Below are 23,306 nucleotides of genomic sequence, written 5' to 3'. Positions count from 1 at the left end.
GTCCTCCGATTCCCAAGCCCGGGCTCTTTCCCATTGACCACACTCCACAGGTTTGGGAAGCAGCAGCATTCCCACATCTGCAAAATGGGGATTAGCACTGCAAGCCCCACGTGGGACACGGACTGTGTCCCACCTGATTACCTTATATCTTCATTCATTCAATTGTATTTTTTGAGCATTTACTCTGTACAGAGCACTTAAGCACTAAAATGCTTGGGAAAATAACCGTAGAACAATAAACAGACACATTCCCTACCTATAAGGAGCTTACAATCGAGAGGGGGAGACAGACAATATAAATAAATTGCAGCTATGGATGTAAGTGTGTATATATATATATATGTATATATATCCTGTATATATGCATATCCTGTATATATGCATATATGTTTGTACATATTTATTACACTATTTATTTTACTTGTACATATTTATTCTATTTATTTTATTTGGTTTATATGTTTTGTTTTGTTGTCTGTCTCCCCCTTCTAGACTGTGAGCCCGCTGTTGGGTAGGGACCGTCTCTCTATGTTGCCGACTTGTACTTCCCAAGCGCTTAGTACAGTGCTCTGCACACAGTAAGCACTCAATAAGTACGATTGAATGAAAATGAATGAGCTTTGGGGCTGAGGGAGGGGTGAGATGAAAAAGGGAGTGGAAAAAGAGGAAAGGAAGACAGGGAAAGCTTGGAGATACGCCTTCAGTAAGGGAAAGGCAGTTTGGATTCTGACTTGTTTTTCACACATCATCATCATCATCAATCATATTTATTGAGCGCTTACTGTGTGCAGAGCACTGTACTAAGCGCTTGGGAAGTACAAGTTGGCAACATATAGAGACAGTCCCTACCCAACAGTGGGCTCTATCTGTTGCCGATTTGTACTTCCCAAGCGCTTAGTACAGTGCTCTGCACACAGTAAGCACTCAATAAATGCGATTGAATGAATAAAAGGCTCACACACTTTAATGCTATGTCTGTTTATTTGTATTGCTAGACTGTGAGTTCGTTGTGGGCAGGGATTATCTCTCTTTATTGCTGCGTTGAACTTTCCCAAGCGCTTATTACAGTGCTCTGCACACAGTAAGCGCTCAATAAATATGACTGAATGAATAAGGCTTTCAAGGTGGGGACAGTGATTGTCTCCCGGATGTCTCCAGGCCAGGAGCAGGACGTGGGCACTTATAAATACCATTAAAAAAAAACAACCTGGAGTTTCTGCTGTTTTTGGAATATCCAATCCCAGCTCGACTCCCGCCCTCCCCCTATGAAAATCTTTCCGATTCCAGATTTGTCCAGATCTCCAAGGTTCAGGCTGGTTCCACCCGACCCTGGGAATTCGTTGAGAACCAACCCTGGGCGAAGGCCAACATTTTTTGACCTCGCCTGTTTCTCCCAGCGCCCTCAACCCTGCATCCTAAAAATGAGCAAAAGGAGAAAAATAAAGGCTTAAAAATATCGTCGGCTCTCTCCCGCCACTGGCCTCCGCCCCTGCGATGCTCATGAAAAATCCAGTGTCCCTCCGAGGCTGGGATGCGGGGAGAAATTCCAGGGGTAGCTGTGGGAATGTGGCTTCAAGCCAAAGGCAGTTGTGATGCCATTAAATCCCTAATATGTTTCAGTTCAATCAATGTTGCCAGCTTGTACTTCCCAAGCGCTTAGTACAGTGCTCTGCACACAGTAAGTGCTCAATAAATACAATTGAATGAATGAATTAATGAATTAATGGTATTTATAGAACTATTGAGTTCTGGCACTGTTCTAAGCGTTTGGGGGAGTGAAATAGGAGCAAGTGGTGGTAGTAATAGTAGTGGCCGCCCTCCTACTAATAATAATCATTATTCTAATAATAGAACATTATATATGTTGCCAACTTGTACTTCCCAAGCGCTTAGTACAGTGCTCTGCACACAGTAAGCGCTCAATAAATACAATTGATTGATTGATTGATTCTAGCCAGAGCCTAAGCTTTCCAAGAGGGAAGTGATCACACTCAAAGTAAACAGATTTCAAGAAGGAAAGAAATAGTTCCGCAGATTTATTCCGCCGATTCCCAGAGAAGCAGCGTGGCTCAGTGGAAAGAGCCTGGGCTTTGGAGTCAGAGGTCATGGGTTCAAGTCCCGGCTCTGCCAACTGTCAGCTGTGTGACTTTGGGCAAGTCACTTCACTTCTCTGTGCCTTGGTTACCTCATCTGGAAAATGGGGATTGACTGTGAGCCCCCTGTGGGACAACCTGATTACCTTGTAACCTCCCCAGCGCTTAGTACAGTGCTCTGCACACAGTAAGCGCTCAATAAATACGATTGAATGAATGAATGAATGGATGAAAGTCTTCCCAAACTGAGCCCCCCTTTTCCTTTGCTCCTCCTCCCACCCCCATCACCCCCACTCCCTCCACCCCTGTTGTCTGTCTCCCCCTTCTAGACTGTGAGCCCGCTGTTGGGTAGGGACTCTATATGCTGCCGACTCGTACTTCCCAAGCGCTTAGTTCAGTGCTCTGCACACAGTAAGTGCTCAATAAATATGATTGAATGAATAAATGCTTCTAGCTCAACTCCTTCTGGCAGCTGGGATCACCTACTTCCCAGCTTCCTGGGGGAACAGATTCCCTCTGGTTATCGTCCCCCACCCTGAAGTATTTCTTTTGATCCTAAGACCCCCAAAAACTCGGACCAGGAGGGACACGCTCACAACACACTCAATCGGCAGGAGAAGAGGGGAACTGGATGTGCAGGATACCTGTTTTCCCAACCCCTCTCCGAGGCAGCCTCCCACCTGCTCCCTGAACCTCTTAACCACGTAAAGATCTGGTGAGAAGCAGTGCTGCCTAATGGATAAAATTCTAACATTATACTCTTCTGAGAGCTTAGTACAGTGCTCTGCACACAGTAGACTAAGTGCCCAGAGGGCAGTGATCTTATCTACCACCTTTATTGTGTAATTTATATTAATATCCCCTAATTCTCTATTCCCCCCCTCTGCTCTACCCCCTTCTCCGCCCCACAGCACTTGTGTATATTTGTACATATTTATGATTCTATTTATTTTATCAATGATGTGTATACCGTTGATGTATATCTTAAGAGAAGCAGCGGGGCTCAGTGGAAACAGCCCGGGCTTTGGAGTCAGAGGTCATGGGTTCAAATTCCAGCTCCGCCACTTGTCAGCTGTGTGACTTTGGGCCAGTCACTTAACCTCTCTGTGCCTCAGTTCCCTCATCTGTAAAATGAGGATGAAGACTGCGAGCCCCCGTGGGACAACCTGATCACCTTGTAACCTCCCCGGCGCTTAGAACAGCGCTTTGCACATAGTAAGCGCTTAAGAAACGCCATCATTATTATTATTATATATCTATAATTCTATTTATCTATTTTGATGTTATTGTTTTGTTGCCTGTCTCCCGTTCTAGACTGTGAGCCCATTATTGGTAGGGATTGTCTTTATCTGTTGCTAATTGTACTTTCTAAGCGCTTAGTACAACACTCTGCACACAGTAAGCACTCAATAAATACGATTGAATGAATGAATGAATATCTGTCTAAGCTTGTTGTGGGCAGGGAATGTGTCTGTTATATTGTACTCTCCCAAGCGCTTAGTACAACACTCGGCACATAGTAAGCGCTCAATAAATACGATTGAATAAATGAATGAATATCTGTCTAAGCTTGTTGTGGGCAGGGAATGTGTCTGTTATATTGTCCTCTCCCAAGTGCTTAGTACAACACTCTGCACACAGTAAGCACTCAATAAATACAATTGAATGAATGAATGAATATTTGCCTAAGCTTGTTGTGGGCAGGGAATGTGTCTGTTATATTGTACTCTCCCAAGTGCTTAGTACAGTGCTTTGCAAGCAGTAAGCACTCGATACGATTGAATAAATACAACTGACTAATAATAATAATAATAATAATGGTATTTGTTAAGTGCTTACTATGTGCAAAGCACTGTTCTAAGCGCTGGGTGAATATCATACTCCCAAGCCCTTAGTCCTGCACAGTAGACTAAACTCCCAATAATACGATTGAACGAATAAATACGACAATGAATAGTATACTCCCCCAAGCTCAGTCCAGTGTGCCTACTCTGAAGCACACAGTAGAAACAGCGTGGCTCAGTGGAAAGAGCAAAGGCTTGGGAGTTAGAGGTAGAACAGTGCTTTGCACATAGTAAGCGCTTAACAAATGCCATCATTACTATTATTATCAGGCTAAGCTCCTTGAAGGCAGTGATTTGTATCTACTGACTTGTATTACCCTCTTCCAAGCTTTCATTCCAGTGCTCTGTACTCAGTAGACTGTATGTTGCTGGAGGGCAGGAAGAGTGGCTATCAAATCTATTGTACCCTCCGAGCGCTCAGTACAGTGCCCTGCAAACAATCAGTACTCAGTAAATACCACCGATAGATTGATTACCTGCCACCACTTATTGCCTGAGAGAGCCAGGCTCCAGGGAGAGGTCCTGAGGGAGATTCTCTACCCATTAGGCCAACTTCCACCTCTCCCGGCTCTTCCCTGGCAGTTCCCTCAGCCGGGATGGGCAGGTGAGGGATCTTCCGCGGCCTTACCTTGGCAAAGCCCCTCTCTCCAGCCCCCACGAAACACCCACACAAGCCTGGGCCGTGCCCCTGCCTTTATTAAACCACCAGGCGGGTTGAGTTAGGACTCGGAAGGCGCCGGGCTTCTCTCCGCCACCCCCGATCCTCCACTGGGGTCTTCAGCACTTCCCGGATTTCCGAACGAGGACGTGCTCCTTCCTGGACCTGGAAGAGACGTTTCGAAGCTCTGAGTCCCCGGAAAACAGCCGTGGGCGACTCGATTTAAAATCCCACCGGCACCCGCGGGCCAGAGGAGGGGATACAGGGATGAGGCTTCGTTCATTCCTGTTTCCTGACATCCGCTGACAGAATTATTCCCGCTGAGGCCAAAGTCTGGACATAAGCTATCTGTCTGTATATATGTTTGTACATATTTATTACTCTATTTATTTTACTTGTACATATCTATTCTATTTATTTTATTTTGTTAGTATGTTTGGTTTTGTTCTCTGTCTCCCCCTTTTAGACTGTGAGCCCACTATTGGGTAGGGACTGTCTCTATAGGTTGCCAACTTGTACTTCCCAAGCGCTTAGTATAGTGCTCTGCACACAGTAAGCGCTCAATAAATACGATTGATGATGACGATGTCTGTATCCCTCGGGATGCTGTCACTGATCAGCTAAAGTCTCTCAGCCTCTTATTCCATCAGGGTTTGGTGGAATTCGTTAAGTGCTTACTTTGTCCAAGCTCACTGTGGGCAGGGAATGTGTCTACTATTTTAATGGACACTCCCAAGTGCTTAGTACAGTGCCCCCCACACAATAAGCACGCAATAACCACGGCCACCTTCAATCGTATTTATTGAGCACTTACTGTGTGCAGAGCACTGTACTAAGCGCTTGGGACGTACAAGTTGGCAACATATAGAGACAGTCCCTACCCAACAGTGGGCTCACAGTCTAGAAGAGTGGGCTCACAGTCCAGAAGTGAAGTGACTTGCCCAAAGTCACCCAGCTGACAATTAGCGGAGCCGGGATTTGAACCCATGACCTCGGACTCCAAATCCCAGGCTCTTTACGCTGAGCCACGCGGCTTCTCAAATCTGTCAGACCTCAGGTCTCCCGTCTTCAAAGCCCCCTGATAGTCTCACCTCCTCTTCCAGGATGCCCATCGGAAATACCCCCCCTGCCACCTCTTCCAGGAGGCTGGCCAGAAGTCCCCCCTCCTCCTGGAGGACCCCTGGAAATCCCCCCGCCAACTTCTTCCCCCCAACCTCCTCCTCCAGGAGGCCCTCCACCAGCCACAACCCCCCTCCCCAACAGCCAACCCTCAGCCTAGGCACCTCGGCTGCCAGCGCCACCCAACCATTCAACGCCAGACTGCCATGCCGCCCATCCTCCCGGGCCCCCAAGCTCCGATCTCGTGCCACCCTCATCCCCATCTCCCTGCCAGCTGTGTCCCAAGGCTCAGGAACAGTTGCTCTCTCTCCCTTGAGACGTCACTAAGGGGACACGAAGGTCGTGAGACGGTGGCCAGATGGGTTTGGAATCAATCAGTAGTATTTATTGAGCGCTTACGACATGGAGCGCACACAGTGAGGTCAGCATCCCTCCTCCCCCCGGATCACGGGGTGGGTCCAGAACTGGCCCCTTCTCCTTTGCTCCCGTGACCTTCCTCTCCACTCAAACTGGACAAGGGAGGTTTCTACTTTTGGTGGTGATCCAGGCTGGGCAGGGAATTGGGAAGGAAATAAAGCGCTTACTATGTACCCTGCACTGCTATAAGAGCTGGGATAGGCACGAGATAATCAGGTCAGAGTCCCCACCCTGTGTGGGGCTCAGTGGGAGCAACTACAGTTATTGAATCCCCATTTTACAGGAGGGGGAAATGGAGGCCCAGATAAATTAAGCGACTTGCCCAGGGTGACACAGCAGCAGGGGAAGACCGCGATTCTGGGATGTGCGAGTTGCCCTCCACTTTCGGTATGGCCCGGAGGAAAGAACTCAGGGCTGGGAAGTTAGGAGACCTGGGCTCTAATCCCGGCTCTGAACTTCCTTGTCCTCATCCGTGAAATGGGGGCAAGAGAGCTGATCTCCCTACCTTAGATTGTGAGCCTCGTGTGGGACAGGGATCGGGTTTGATCCCTGGCTTGATATGGTGCTGACATCCCCTTCAACCCGGGCTTTCCCTCGGCCTACACTTACTCTTGACTTGTGATTACTGGGGCGCCCAGTGTGGCAACATCCACACTCCCAGGGGACCCAAATCGTTAGGCTACAGTGAAGGGTCTTTGTGGCCACTGGTGTATTGACAATGATTGATTGACATGTGGCCTAGTGGCTAGAGCCCGCCCGGGCCTGGTAATCAGAAGGACCTATTTATTTATTTATTATTTATTTATTTGATTTGTACATATCTATTCTATTTATTTTATTTTGTTAGTATGTTTGGTTTGTTCTCTGTCTCCCCCTTTTAGACTGTGAGCCCACTGTTGGGTAGGGACTGTTTCTATATGTTGCCAATTTGTACTTCCCAAGCGCTTAGTACAGTGCTCTGCACATAGTAAGCGCTCAATAAATACGATTGATGATGATGACCTGGGTTCTAATCCCAGCTCTGCCACTTGTCTGCTGGGTGACCTTGAGCAAGTCACTTCACGTCTGTGCCCCAGTCACCTTACCTGAAAATGGGGATGAAGACTGAGTCCCACGGGGGACACAGACTATGACCAACCTGATTAACTTGTATCTATCCCAGTGCTTACTAAAGTGCCTGACACATAATAAGCGCTTAAATACCATTTAAAAAGCCCCAAAGGAATGGCTTTTCAGGGATCTGTTTGGAAGTCACTGGGGACAGTGAGTAGGTCCTACCCTGGTAGATTTTTATTTTGTTAATATGTTTTTTTTGTTGTCTGTCTCCCCCTTCTAGACTGTGAGCCCGCTGTTGGGTAGGGACCGTCTCTAGATGTTTCCAACTTGGACTTCCCAAGCGCTTAGTACAGTGCTCTGCACACAGTAAGTGCTCAATAAATACGATTGAATGAATGGATTATAAGATCACCGTGGCCAGGAAGTGTGTCTGTTTATTGTTATGTTGTTCTCCCCAAGTGCTTAGTACAGTGCTGTGCACACAGTAAGCGCTCAATAAATACGACTGACTGAATGAATAGATTATAAGATCACCGTGGCCAGGAAGTGTGTCTGTTTATTGTTATGTTGTTCTCCCCAAGCGCTTAGTACAGTGCTGTGCACACAGTAAGCGCTCAATAAATACGATTGAATGAATGAATACTCACTTGTTTGCCTCACAGAGCAGGCATTCGTTGGCATAAGTCTCTCCATCCGACCCACACACAGGTTCATAGATCTTGGTGCACTTTGCCAATGGGGTTTGACAGTTAGGCTGCAAGATAACAGCACAGGACGGTTTGGGAGAGGACGCATATCAGTTCACCTTGAGTTTCCTCTCAGAATCCCTAGATCTTTCCGGCCTACGACGGCTCAGACGGGAATGTTCCCTCCCTCCAGGGTGAAGAGTCTAAGGGTGACCCTCTTCCTGGGCCATCTCCTCCAGCCCGCAGCATCGTTGGAAACCAAGCGGGACTCTGGCGGACCACTGGGGTGGTGGGGTTGGGCACCCCAGATTGGATTTGGAGGAGGCGGAGAGAGGGGACCACAAGTCTCAGGAGCCTTCAGGAGCAGCCACGGTGGGAACGTTATGCGACCCCCCGAGCCAAGGCCCTACTGAGAGCTCACCTACTCCAGGAGGCCTTCCCAGACTGAGCCCCTTCCTTCCTCTCCCGCTCGTCCCCCTCTCCATCCCCCTCATCTTACCTCCTTCCCTTCCCCACAGCACCTGTATATATGTATATATGTTTGTACATATTTGTTACTCTATTTATTTTACTTGTACATATCTATTCTATTTATTTTATTTTGTTAGTATGTTTGGTTTTGTTCTCTGTCACCCCCTTTTAGACTGTGAGCCCACTGGTGGGTAGGGACTGTCTCTATATGTTGCCAATTTGTACTTCCCAAGCGCTTAGTACAGTGCACTGCACATAGTAAGCGCTCAATAAATACGATTGATGATGATGATGATTTATTTATTTTACTTGTACATATCTATTTATTTTATTTTGTTAGTATGTTTGGTTTTGTTCTCTGTCTCCCCCTTTTAGACTGTGAGCCCACTGGTGGGTAGGGACTGTCTCTATATATTGCCAATTTGTACTTCCCAAGCGCTTAGTACAGTGCACTGCACATAGTAAGCGCTCAATAAATACGATTGATGATGATGATGATTTATTTATTTATTTTACTTGTACATATCTATTTATTTTATTTTGTTAGTGTGTTTGGTTTTGTTCTCTGTCTCCCCCTTTTAGACTGTGAGCCCACTGGTGGGTAGGGACTGTCTCTAGATGTTGCCAACTTGGACTTCCCAAGCGCTTAGTACAGTGCTCTGCACACAGTAAGCGCTCAATAAATACGATTGATGATGATGATGATGAACGATGAACAAGGCCCCTCCCCAGTAGTTCCAGTCAACACTTTAGCTCTGGCAGGAACAACTACCAGTGAAGCAGTGAGGCCTGATGGAAAGAGCATAGGCCGAGGGGTCAAAACACCTGTGCTCTAACCCTGGCTCTGCCCCCTGCCTCTTGTGTGACTTTGGACCAGTCATTTTGCTCCTCTGGGCCTTGTAATTACAATTGTAAAATGGGGAGTCCAGATAAGTTTTCTCTCCCTGAGCCCACTGTTGGGTAGGGACTGTCTCTATATGTTGCCAGCTTGTACTTCCCAAGCACTTAGTACAGTGCTCTGCACACAGTAAGCGCTCAATATGATTGATTGATTGATAGGGATCAATCGTATTTATTGAGCGCTTACTGTGTGCAAAGCACTGGACTAAGAGCTTGGGAAGTACAAGTTGGCAACATCTAGAGACAGTCCCTACCAAACAGTGGGCTCACAGTCTAGAAGGGGGAGACAGAGAACAAAACCAAACACATTAACAAAATAAAATAAATAGAATAGGTATGTACAAGTAAAATAGAGTAATAAATATGTACAAACATATATACATATATACAGGTGCTGTGGGGAGGGGAAGGAGGTAAGACGGAGAGGATGGAGAGGGCGTGAGGGGGAGAGGAAGGAGGGGGCTCAGTTTGGGAAGGCCTCCTGGAGGAGGTGAGCTCTCAGTAGGGCCTTGAAGGGAGGAAGAGAGGATCATGTCTGACCTGATTATCCTGCATCTCCTGTATATATGTATATACGTTTGTACATATTTATTTATTTATTTTGCTTGTACATATCTATTCTATTTATTTTATTTTGTTAGTATGTTTGGTTTTGTTCTCTGTCTCCCCCTTTTAGACTGTGAGCGCACTGTTGGGTAGGGACAGTCCCTATATGTTGCCAACTTGTACTTCCCAAGCACTAAGTACAGTGCTCTGCACACAGTAAGCGCTCAATAAATACGATTGATTGATTGATTGATGTGGATGCTGCCAGCAGGCCCAGAGGCAAAAAGCGGAGGGTCGGAAGATGGGGAGACGCCCCCAGTACCCGGAATCACCCCTCCCCACATGCCGCTTACCTCTCTCCCCTTTCCCTGGGCTCCGGCAAGGTCTGAAAGAAAGAGATGAAAAAGTAGATGGAATTATCCCTGTCGGGCCTCACCAGGGGAGCTAAAATCCCAGGAACCTCATGGGAACTTGGCATTACCTGGGCTGACAGCTTCCCTCCAGCCCAAGTTTGTTCTCATCCCACAGGGATCCCCCCCCCCCCGCCCCCAAAACCTACACAGAGCACTTAGGATGATGATGGTATTTGTTAAGCACTTACTATTTGCAAGGCATTCAGTGCTGGAGTGAATACAAGCAAATCGGGTTGGACACAGCCCCTGCCCCATGTGGGGACATGGAACAGATTTTATCTAATCTTCCGCCAAGTTAGCTCTCTTCCTCCCTTCAAGGCCCTACTGAGAGCTCACCTCCTCCAGGAGGCCTTCCCAGACTGAGCCCCTTCCTTCCTCTCCCCCTCTCCATCCCCCCATCTTACCTCCTTCCCTTCCCCACAGCACCTGTATATATGTATATATGTTTGTACATATTTATTACCGTATTTATTTATTTATTTTACTTGAACATATCTATTCTATTTATTTTATTTTGTTAGTATGTTTGGTTTTGTTCTCTGTCTCCCCCTTTTAGACTGTGAGCCCACTGTTGGGTAGGGACTGTCTCTAGATGTTGCCAACTTGTACTTCCCAAGCGCTTAGTACAGTGCTCTGCACACAGTAAGCGCTCAATAAATGATTGATTGATCTAATCCCAGCTCCACCGCCCATCTGCTGCATGACCTTGGGTGAGTCACTTCACTAGGCCTCAGTTCCCTCATCTGTAAAATGGGGTAAAGACTGGGAGCTCCATGTAGGATAGGGACTGTGTCCGACCTGAATAGCTTGGATCTACCCTAGTGCTTCAGGGTATTTTAGGGTGTTTGTTAGTGTGCCAGGCACTGTACTAAGCACTAGGATAGGTACAAGCAGCGTGGCTCAGTGGAAATAGCCCCGGCTTGGGAGTCAGAGGTTGTGGGTTCAAATCCCGGCTCCGCCATTTATCAGGTGTGTGACTTTGGGCAAGTCACTTAACCTCTCTGTGCCTCAGTTACCTCATCTGTCAAATGGGGATTAAGGGCTCTATTCATTAGGGGACACTGCTTCCCTTATTGAGCATTTTCTGTGAGCTGAGCACTGTACTAAGTACTTGATAACAGAGTCGGTAGACACACTCCCCGCACAGAATAGCACAGTGCCCTTACAAATACCCTTAAAAAAGAAAAATTAGAGAGCCAGGGAGAGAGAGCTACCGAACTCACCTGAGAAGCAGAGAAAAGCTGCTAACAGCAGCAGGAAGACACCTGTGATCCTCATGACTGCAATCTTCTAACTCGCGAGAGTCCAACCCTGCAAATTTACTGATTTATCGCCATAAACACCTGCCCTATGCACCCATATATAGGGTGGGACCAGCCGGGCACCACCCACTGAATGGCAAACAAGCCTCAGGTGATTCAATCTAACATTTTTCCTTATGAATTAATCAAGAGAAGCTGTTCAGCGCTCCTTCCTCTTTCCTCGAATTAACAAAGGAAGTCCATTTTTCAGGGAAAGGGGAGAGAGGAGAAAAGCAAACATTAGAACCGGGCCAGAGATCCTGATAAGACAAGGCTGGAGAAAACATCCAAAGGCCACGATTAATAACCGATACTGAGTTCAGATGGTAGGGAGGTTCTTTCCTCGAATTAACAAGGAGTCCATTCTCCAGGCCTCGAATTAACAAGGAGTCCACTGGCCAGGGAAAGGGGAGAGAGGAGAAAAGCAAACATTAGAACCGGGCTGGTGATAAGACAAGGCTGGAGAAAACATCCAAGGCCACGATTAATAACTGATACTGAGTCCAAATGGTAGGGAATTTCCTCTACCTTACCGGACTCCCAACAGATAGTAATGCTATTTATTCAATGCTTACTGTGTGCAGAGCACTGTACTGAGCACAACAGCACCTCTAGACCGTAAGCTCATGATGGGCAGGGAACGTGTCTGCTAATTCTGTTGTACTGGATTCTCCCAAGTGCTTAGTACATCGTCAGCGCTCAATAAATATCCCTGTCGGATCGACTGAAGAGAATATTCAGGGGGAATTAGACACAGTCCCTGTCCCTCAGGAAGCTCACAACCGAGCACACTAAGATCCAGCATTCCAAGCTTTTGTTGAAGATTGGATCTGTATTTAGGAAATCGTGCCTAATAGTAATAAAATAACTGTGGTATTTCATAAGCTCTTATTATATGCTAAGCACTGGGGTGGAAATAAGATAATCAGATTAGATCAATTCATTCATTCATTCAATCGTATTTATTGAGCACTTACTGTGTGCAGAGCACTGTACTAAGCGATTGGGAAGTACAAGTTGGCAACGTATAGAGACGGTCCCTACGCAACAGCGGGAGATGGAGTCCTTGTCCCAAATGGACTGGACTTCTAGACTGTGAGCCCACTGTTGGGTAGGGACCGTCTCTATATGTTGCCAACTTGTACTTTCCAAGCGCTTAGTACATTGCTCTGCACACAGTAAGTGCTCAATAAATATGATTGAATGAATGAATGAAATGGGGCTCACAGTTTAGGGGAGTGGGAGAAAAGATCTCATCCTTATTTTTACAGAGGAGGAAAATGAGGCGCCGAGAGGATAAGTGATTTAATAGTAATAATTGTGGTATTTGTTAAGTGCTTGCTATGTGCCAAGCACTATACTGAGCTCTGGGGTAGATACAACTTTTGGGTAGGGACTGTCTCCGTGTGTTGCCAACTTGTACTTTCCAAGCGCTTAGTACAGTGCTCTGCACACAGTAAGCGCTCAATAAATACGATTGAAGGAAATGAATGAACTGTTGGGTAGGGTCCGTCTCTATATGTTGCCAACTTGTACTTCCCAAGCGCTTAGTACAGTGCTCTGCACACAGTAAGTGCTCAATAAATACGATTGAAGGAAATGAATGAACTGTTGGGTAGGGACCGTCTCTATATGTTGCCAACTTGTCCTTCCCAAGAGCTTAGTACAGTGCTCTGCACACAGTAAGCGCTCAATAAATACGATTGAATGAATGGATGAATGAATGAATACAATCGATCAATCGTATTTATTGAGCGCTTACTGTGTGCAGAGCACTGTACTAAGCGCTTAGGAAGTCCAAGTTGGCAACATATAGAGACAGTCCCTACCCAACAGTGGGCTCACAGTCTAAAAGGGGGGGACAGAGAACAAAACCAAACATACTAACAAAATAAAATAAATAGAATAGATATATACAGGTAAAATAAATAAATAAATAGAGTAATAAATATGTACAAACATATACACATCTATACAGGTGCTGTGGGGAAGGGAAGGAGGTAAGATGGGGGGATGGAGAGGGGGACGAGGGAGGCAAGTACTGAACCCCATTTTGCAGATGAGGGAACTGAGGCGCAGAGAAATGACTTGGCTCAGGTCACCCAACAGACCAGCGGCGGAGAAAGGATTAGAACCCAGGCCCTCTGGATCCCAGGGCAGGATTCTTTCCTCTAGGCCACACGACTCACCCAAGGTCACTCAACAGGAAGGAGGCAGAGCCTGATTTGAACAGTGGCTCACTCTCCTACCTGGCAAGGAGCGTGGGACAGGTGGGAGGGGGAAACTGGGAAATGTCGGTTTTGTGTGTTAGATCGCACACCTGTTGACTTTCTCAGCCCCCGGCCCCCGCTCACGCTGAGAAGTGATATAGACGTGGAGGTCAGAGGGTCCCCACTCTACTACTTCTCTGCTACGTGACCTTGGGCAAGTCCCTTAACTTCCCCGTGCCTCAACTCCTTCATCTGTAGAATGGAGATTAAGTGGTGATTCCCATGTGGGACGTGGACAATGGCCAACCTGATTAACTTGTATAATGGCATTTAATAATAATGGCATTTATTAAGCACTTACTATGTGCAAAGCACTGTTCTAAGCGCTGGGGAGGTTACAAGGTGATCAGGTTGTCCCATGGGGGGCTCACAGTCTTCATCCCCATTTTACAGGTGAGGGAACTGAGGCCCAGAGAAGTGAAGTGACTTGCCCGAAGTCACACAGCTGACAAGTAGCGGAGCCGGGATTTGAGCCCATGACCTCCGACTCCAAAGCCCGGGCTCTTTCCACTGAGCCACGCTGCTTCTCTATCTACCCCAGCACTTGGTACAGTGCCCGGTACATAGGAAACGCTTAGCAAATACCATTAAAAAAACAATCCAAGTATTCAGTCCGGCATCCTGCAAACTATAGGTGCTCAGTCAATACCACTGAATGGCTGGATTTTCTTTGGACCTGGTCCTCCCAAACGGAAATCACTCCAAAGCCCGTGCTCTTTCCACTGAGCCACGCTGCTTCTCTATTCCAGCACTTAGTACAGTGCCTGGTAGGTGGTTAAAAAAATCCAAGTATTCAGCCCGGCATCCTGCAAACTATAGGTGCTCAGTAAATACCACTGAATGGCTGGATTTTCTTTGGACCTGGTCCTCCCAAACGGAAATCGCTCCAAAGCCCGTGCTCTTTCCACTGAGCCACGCTGCTTCTCTATCTATTCCAGCACTTAGTACAGTGCCTGGTACATGGTAAACGCTTAGCAAATACATTTTTAAAAATCCAAGTATTCAGCCCGGCATCCTGCAAACTATAGGTGCTCAGTCAATACCACTGAATGGCTGGATTTTCTTTGGACCTGATCCTCCCAAACGGAAATCACTCCAAAGCCTGTGCTCTTTCCACTGAGCCACGCTGCTTCTCTATCTATTCCAGCACCTAGTACAGTGCCTGGTACATGGTAAACACTTAGTAAATACCATTAAAAATAATCCAAGTATTCAGTCCGGCATCCTGCAAACTATAGGTGCTCAGTAAATACCACTGAATGGCTGGATTTTCTTTGGACCTGGTCCTCCCAAACGGAAATCACTCCAAAGCCCGTGCTCTTTCCACTGAGCCACGCTGCTTCTCTATCTATTCCAGCACTTAGTACAGTGCCTGGTACATGGTAAACGCTTAGCAAATACATTTTTAAAAATCCAAGTATTCAGCCCGGCATCCTGCAAACTATAGGTGCTCAGTCAATACCACTGAATGGCTGGATTTTCTTTGGACCTGGTCCTCCCAAATGGAAATCACTGTGTTCTTTCCACTGAGCCATGCTGCTTCTCTATCTATTCCAGCACTTGGTACAGTGCCCGGTACATAGTAAACGCTTAGCAAATACCATTAAAAAAACAATCCAAGCATTCAGCCCGGCATCCTGCAAACTATAGGTGCTCAGTAAATACCACTGAATGGCTGGATTTTCTTTGGACCTGATCCTCCCAAAAGGAAATCACTCCAAAGCCCGTGCTCTTTCCACTGAGCCACGCTGCTTCTCTATCTATTCCAGCACTTAGTACAGTGCCTGGTACATGGTAAACGCTTAGCAAATACATTTTTAAAAATCCAAGTATTCAGCCCGGCATCCTGCAAACTATAGGTGCTCAGTCAATACCACTGAATGGCTGGATTTTCTTTGGACCTGGTCCTCCCAAATGGAAATCACTCCAAAGCCCGTGCTCTTTCCACTGAGCCACGCTGCTTCTCTATCTATTCCAGCGTTTAGTACAGTGCCCGGTACATAGTAAATGCTTAGCAAATACCATTTTAAAAAAAATCCAAGTATTCAGTCCGGCATCCTGCAAATTATAGGTGCTCAGTAAATACCACTGAATGGTTGGAGTTTCTTTGGACCTGGTCCTCCCAAATGGAAATCACTCCAAAGCCCGTGCTCTTTCCACTGAGCCACGCTGCTTCTCTATCTATTCCAGCGTTTAGTACAGTGCCTGGTACATAGTAAACGCATAGCAAATACCATTTTAAAAAAAATCCTCGGTGACCAGAAGGAGGTGCCAGAGGAGTTTGGATGAGGGCAAGGAGCCTTTGCTCTGAAAGTCCCTGGAAAAAGAGAAGCTTTGACATTATAATAATAACAATAATAATAATAATGGCATTTGTTAAGCGTTTACTATCTGCCAAGCACTGCTCTAAGCGCTGATGATCAGGTTGTCCCCCGGGGGCCTCACAGTTTTAATCCCCATTTTACAGATGAGGCCACTGAGGCCCAGAGAATAATAATAATAATGATGATGGCATTTATTAAGCGCTTACTATGTGCAAAGCACTGTTCTAAGTGCCGGGGAGGTTACAAGGTGATCAGGTTGTCCCACGGGGGGCTCACAGCTTTAATCCCCTTTTTACAGATGAGGCCACTGAGGCCCAGAGAATAATTATAATAATGATGATGATGGTATTTATTAAGTACTTACTATGTGCAAAGCACTGTTCTAAGCGCTGGGGAGGTGACAAGGTGATCAGGTTGTCCCACGGGGGGCTCACAGCTTTAATCCCCTTTTTACAGATGAGGCCACTGAGGCCCAGAGAATAATTATAATAATGATGATGATGGTATTTATTAAGTACTTACTATGTGCAAAGCACTGTTCTAAGCGCTGGGGAGGTTACAAGGTGATCAGCTTGTCCCACGGGGGGCTCACAGCTTTAATCCCCTTTTTACAGATGAGGCCACTGAGGCCCAGAGAATAATAATAATAATGATGATGGTATTTATTAAGCGCTTACTATGTGCAAAGCACTGTTCTAAGTGCTGGGGAGGTTACAAGGTGATCAGGTTGTCCCACGGGGGGCTCACAGCTTTAATCCTCTTTTTACAGATGAGGTCACTGAGGCCCAGAGAAGTGAAGTGACTTGCCCAAAGTCACACGGCTGACAGTTGGCGGAGCCGGGATTTGAACCCATGGCCTCTGGCTCCAAACGTAGCTCAATGGAAAGAGCCCAGGCTTTGGAGTCCGAGGTTGTGGGTTCAAATCCCGCTCCGCCACTTGGCAGCTGGGTGAAGCAGCGTGGCTCAGTGGAAAGAGTCCGGGCTTTGGAGTCAGAGGTCGTGGGTTCAAATCCCAGCTCCACCACTTATCAGCTGTGTGACTTTGGGCAAGTCACTTAACTTCTCTGTGCCTCAGTTCCCTCATCTGTAAAATGGGGCTGAAGACTGGGAGCCCCATGTGGGACAACCTGATCTCCTTGTAACCTCCCCAGTGCTTAGAACAGTGCTTTGCACATAGTAAGCGCTTAATAAATGTCATCATTACTTTGGGCAAATCACTTAACTTCTCTGGGCCTCAGTTCCCTCATCTGGAAAATGGGGATTAAGTCTGTGAGCCCACGTGGGACAACTTGATTGCCTTGCATCTACCCCAGCGCTTAGAACAGTGCTTTGCACATAGTAACCGCTTAATAAATGCCATCATTATTATTATTGAGCCACACTCCTTCCCAATTATTACTGCTATATTAGATGCGCCTAATAGAACAGATAAGCAGATAAGATACCTGATACCTAATAAAATAATAAGATAATATAATATTTATAGTAAGATAATAATAATAAGATACCTAATAGAACAGATAAGATAAGGTAGCTAAGATGGAACCACCCAAGATCATTAAGGATTAGGCCCTTGGGGAAAGATAGAAGCCCCATTGAGTGTAGCCTGTAAATCCATTGTGGGCAGGGAACACTTATTGCTCTTTTGTACTCTCCCAAGCGCTTAGTACAGTGCATTCCACACAGTGAGAGCTCAATAAATACGAATGAATGAATGAATGACAGTAGACAAGTGGGGTGAAAGTCTGGCAACCAAAGGGGTTTTTTTGGGGGGGCGGTCACAGAGGTCTGCAGACACTCCCCACCTCCCCCTGCTCCCCCCCACCCCACCCCAGGTCTGCTCTGTTCATTCACTCATCCATTAATCAATCAATCAATCAATCAATCGTATTTAATGAGCGCTTACTGCGTGCAGAGCACTGTACTAAGCGCTTGGGAAGTACAAGTTGGCAACATATAGAGACAGTCCCTACCCAACAGTTTCGTTAATTGATTCAGTCACATTTATTGAGAAGCAGCGTGGCTCAGTGGGAAGAGCCCGGGCTTTGGAGTCAGAGGTCATGGGACCAAATCCCGGCTCCGCCAATTGTCAGCTGGGTGACTTTGGGCAAGCCACTTCACTTCTCTGGGCCTCAGTTATCTCATCTGGAAAATGGGGGGATTAAGACTGTAAGCGCCCCGCCCTGCCCCCCCCCCCCCCCCCGTGGGACAACCTGATCACCTTGTAACCTCTCCAGTGCTTAGAACGGTGCTTTGCACATAGTAAGCACTTAATAAATGCCATCATCATCATTGAGCTCTTACTGTGTGCACAGCACTGTACTAAGCCCTTGGGAGAGGACAATAGAGCAATAAATTTATTTCACTTGTACATATCTATTTTATTTATTTTATTTTGTTAATATGTTTTGTTTTTGTTCTCTGTCTCCCCCTTCTAGACTGTGAGCCCACTGTTGGGTAGGGACAGTCTCTATATGTTGCCAACTTGTACTTCCCAAGTGCTTAGTACAGTGCTCTGCACACAGTAAGTGCTCAATAAATACGATTGATTGATTGACTGAATGATAAACAGACACATTCCCTGCGGACAATGAGTTTACAGTCTAGAAGGGGAGACGACATTCATATAAATGTTCATATATGAACATTCATATAAATTCATATATGTTGCCAGCCTGTACTTCCCAAGCGCTTAGTCCAGTGCTCTGCACACAGTAAGCGCTCAATAAATACGACTGATTGATTGATAAACAGACACATTCCCTGACCACAATGAGTTTACAGTCTAGAAGGGGAGACGACATTCATATAAATGTTCATATATGAACATTCATATAAATTCATATATGTTGCCAACTTGGACTTCCCAAGCGCTTAGTCCAGTGCTCTGCACACAGTAAGCGCTCAATAAATACGATTGAATGAATATAAAGAGCCTGTTGTTGAGTTGGGACCGTCTCCATATGTTGCCAACTTGGACTTCCCAAGCGCTTAGTCCAGTGCTCTGCACACAGTAAGCGCTCAATAAATACGATTGAATGAATATAAATAAATAAATGTCAGAGATGGACGTAAATGCTGTGAGTCTGGGAGAGGGGGATGAATGAAGGGAGAAAGGGAGAGGGAGGAGAGGAGAGCCCACTGTTGGGTAGGGACCGTCTCCATATGTTGCCAACTTGTACTTCCCAAGCGCTTAGTCCAGTGCTCTGCACACAGTAAGCGCTCAATAAATACGACTGAATGAATATAAATAAATAAATGTCAGAGATGGACGTAAATGCTGTGAGTCTGGGAGAGGGGGATGAATGAAGGGAGAAAGGGAGAGGGAGGAGAGGAGAGCCCACTGTTGGGTAGGGACCGTCTCCATATGTTGCCAACTTGTACTTCCCAAGCGCTTAGTCCAGTGCTCTGCACACAGTAAGCGCTCAATAAATACGACTGAATGAATATAAATAAATAAATGTCAGAGATGGACGTAAATGCTGTGAGTCTGGGAGAGGGGGATGAATGAAGGGAGAAAGGGAGAGGGAGGAGAGGAGAGCCCACTGTTGGGTAGGGACCGTCTCTCTATGTTGCCAACTTGTACTTCCCAAGTGCTTAGTCCAGTGTTCTGCACACAGTAAGCGCTCAATAAATACGATTGAATGCATGAATGAATGAATGAATGAATGAATGAATGAATGAAAAGAGGACTTAGTTGGGGAAGGCCTCTTGGAGGAGATGTGTCATCATCATCATCATCATCAATCGTATTTATTGAGTGCTTACTGTGTGCAGAGCACTGTACTAAGCGCTTGGGAAGTACAAATTGGCAACATATAGAGACAGTCCCTACGCAACAGTGGGCTCACAGTCTAAAAGGGGGAGACAAAACCAAACATACTAACAAAATAAAATAAATAGAATAGGTAAGGCTTTGAAGGGGTAGAGAGGGATTGTCTGTGGGATATGAGGGAGGGAAGGCATTCCAGGCTGGGATCTGGGAGAAGGCCCGGGTCCCTCTGGAATGTACCCAGATTCCCCCGGCGCCTTATCTGGCTGGCAGAGAGGTGTGAAGCCTGGGATTCGGCCCCCCTGGATACCAACTTGTCCTTTGGTGAGGCCAAGTGGTCGGTTCTATCTCCCCCCATGATCAAACCTGGACTTTCTCCAGCCTTTCCCCCTAAGGGGGTCCGAGCCCCACCCTGGAAGTCTCCCCCAAATCCTCTCTCCTCAGGCCGGCCTCTGGGAAATTGCCAGGCCCACCCCAGTTGTCGTCTGTCTCCCCCTTCTAGACTGTGAGCCCGCTGTTGGGTAGGGTCAATCAATCAATCAATCAATCGTATTTATTGAGCGCTTACTGTGTGCAGAGCACTGCACTAAGCACTTGGGAAGTACAAGCTGGCAACATCTAGAGACAGTCCCTACCCAACACTGGGCTCACAGTCTAGAAGGGGGAGACAGAGAACAAAACCAAACATACTAAAAAAATAAAATAAATAGAATAGATAGGTACAAATAAAATAAATAAATAAATAGAGTAATAAATATGTACAAACATATATACAGGTGCTGTGGGGAAGGGAAGGAGGTAAGATGCGGGGGATGGAGGGGGGACGAGGGGGAGAGGAAGGAAGGGGTCCGTCTCTATGTGTTGCCAACTTGGACTTCCCGAGCGCTTAGTACAGTGCTTAGTAAGCGCTCAATAAATATGATTGAATGAATCCCAGAGGGAGCATGGGATGAGCCAAATGGGAATCCCGTGACTCCCTGCCCCGGTCAATCAATCAATCGATCGCACATGGGCAGGGAATGTGTCTGCTTATTGTTATATTGTACTCTCCCAAGTATTTAGTACAGCGTTTTGCCCACACTAATAATAATGATGGTATTTGTTAAGCGCTTACTATGTGCAAAGCACTGTTCTAAGCGCTGGGGGGATACAAGGAGATCAGGTTGTCCCACGGGGGGCTCACAGTCTTAATCCCCGTTTTACAGATGAGGGAACTGAGGCCCAGAGAAGTGAAGTGACTTGCCCAAGGCCACGCAGCTGACAAGGGGCGGAGCCGGGATTTGAACCCATGACCACAGTAAGTGTTCAGTAAACAGAGTTGAATGAATGACTGCTTTGAGCACTTATCGTGGGCAGACCACAGCACTAATAATGGAAATTGTGGTATTTGTTAAGCGCTTTCAATGTACCAGGGGGAAGCAGCGTGGCTCAGTGGAAAGAGCCCGGGCTTGGGAGTCAGAGGTCATGGGTTCTAATCCCGGTTCTGCCACTTGTCAGTTGTGTGACTTTGGGCAAGTCACTTCACTTCTCTGGGCCTCAGTTGCCTCATCTGTAAAATGGGGATTAAAACTGTGAGCCCCCCATGGGGCAACCTGATCCCCTTGTAACCTCCCCAGCGCTTAGAACAGTGCTTTGCACATAGTAAGCGCTTAACAAATACCATCATTATTATTATTATTTACTGAGTGCTTACTTTGTGCAGAGTCCCTGTACAAAGCACTTGGGAGAGTCTAATAATAATGGTATTTCTTAAGCTCTTACTATGTGCCAGGCACTATACTGAGCGCCGGGGTGGATACAAGCAAATCGGGTTGGACACAGTCCCTGTCCCACATGGGGCTCGCAGTCTCAATTCCCATTTTACAGATGAGTTAACCGAGGCACAGAGAAGAGAAGTAACCGAGGCACATTTAAGAGAAGTGACTTGCCCAAGGGCACACAGCAGACAGGTGGCAGAGTCAGGATTAGAACCCACGACCTTCTGGCTCCCGGGCCTGTGCTCTATCCATTATATGGTGCTGTTGCTCAACCCCCAACTCCATTGCTTGTCGACTGGGTGACTTTGAGCAAGTACTTTTCTGGCCTCAGTTTCCTCATCTGTAAAATGGGGGTCCCTCCAAAGACTGTGGGCCCCATGTGGGACACACAGACACCTTTCCATGGCCAGAAACTAGACTGGAAACTCCCTCTATAATAATAATAATGGCGTTTACCAAGCGTTTATTATGTGCAAAGCACTGTTCTAAGCGCTGGGGAGGTTACAAGGTGATCAGGTTGTCCCACAGGGGGCTCACAGTCTTAATCCCCATTTTACAGATGAGGTAACTGAGGCCCAGAGAAGTGAAGTGATTTGCCCAAAGTCACACAGCTGACAAGTGGCGGAGTTGGGATTTGAACCCATAATAATGATGATGGCATTTATTAAGCGCTTACTATGTGCAAAGCACTGTTTTAAGCTCTGGGGAGGTTACGAGGTGATCAGGTTGTCTCATGGGGGGCTCACAGTCTTCACCCCCATTTTACAGATGAGGTAACTAAAGCCCAGAGAAGTGACTTGCCCAAAGTCACCCAGCTGACAAGCGGCGGAGCTGGAATTTGAACCCATGACCTCTGACTCCAAAGCCCCGGGTTCGAATCCCGGCTCCGCCACGTGTCCGCTGGGTGACCTAGGGCAAGCCACTTAACTTCTCTGAGCCTCAGTTCCCTCATCTGTAAAATGGGGGTGAAGACCGTGAGCCCCACGTGGGCCAACCTGATCACCTTGTAACCCTCCCCAGTGCTTAGAACACACCGCTTAGAACAGTGCTTTGCACATAGTAAGTGCTTAATAAATGCCATTATTATTATTATTATTATTATTTCCACTGAGCCACGCTGCTCCTCTAGACTGCAAGCTTGTTGTGGGCAGGGGACGGGTCTACCACCTCAGTTATATTGCATCTCCTAAGAGCACAGTCTAATCAATCAATCAATCAATTGTATTTATTGAGCGCTTACTATGTGCAGAGCACTGTACTAAGCGCTTGGGAAGTACAAATTGGCAACACACAGAGACAGTCCCTACCCAACAGTGGGCTCACAGTCTAAAAGGGGGAGACAGAGAACAGAACCAAACATACCAGTGATCATACCACGGATTGATTGGAAAAACAAATCTTCCTCACCCTGTTGAGGAGGGAGCTGCGGGAGGGAGAGGGAAGGGGGAGTTTTATTCCCTGGAAGGATGGGAGAATCCCAGGAGACTGCACTGTCCCTGACCCCGGAGAAGGGCACCCATTAGTGGGATTGAATTGCCCCCCTTTCCCTGGCATCTCAGCAGGGCGTGGGGTTGGGAGGAGGAGCTGCTGATCAATGAAGAGCCATTTAAAGTTTCATTCCATTCCCATCCCATCCACCTTCCCAATCCCTTTGAGGAAGCCGGCCTGGACTGGTGTCC

The 23,306-nt window shown here is 46.8% G+C and overlaps 1 protein-coding gene across 1 annotated transcript; it reads right to left on the bottom strand.

The window, feature by feature from the left end:
• Positions 1-4,635: 4,635 nt before the first annotated feature.
• Positions 4,636-11,513, bottom strand: LOC119949562 (serine protease inhibitor Kazal-type 1-like). The gene is made up of 4 exons (XM_038771429.1): positions 11,427-11,513; positions 10,144-10,175; positions 7,835-7,941; positions 4,636-4,760 (listed from the first exon to the last, which is right to left on the bottom strand). The coding sequence occupies exons 1-4, from the start codon at positions 11,479-11,481 to the stop codon at positions 4,715-4,717; spliced, it is 240 nt and encodes a 79-aa protein (XP_038627357.1). The 5' UTR covers positions 11,482-11,513; the 3' UTR covers positions 4,636-4,714.
• Positions 11,514-23,306: the final 11,793 nt, after the last annotated feature.

The sequence above is a fragment of the Tachyglossus aculeatus genome, chromosome X2 (genome assembly GCF_015852505.1).
Source record: "Tachyglossus aculeatus isolate mTacAcu1 chromosome X2, mTacAcu1.pri, whole genome shotgun sequence".
NCBI lineage: Eukaryota > Metazoa > Chordata > Mammalia > Monotremata > Tachyglossidae > Tachyglossus > Tachyglossus aculeatus.
This window is presented reverse-complemented; position numbering and strand designations above follow the sequence as displayed.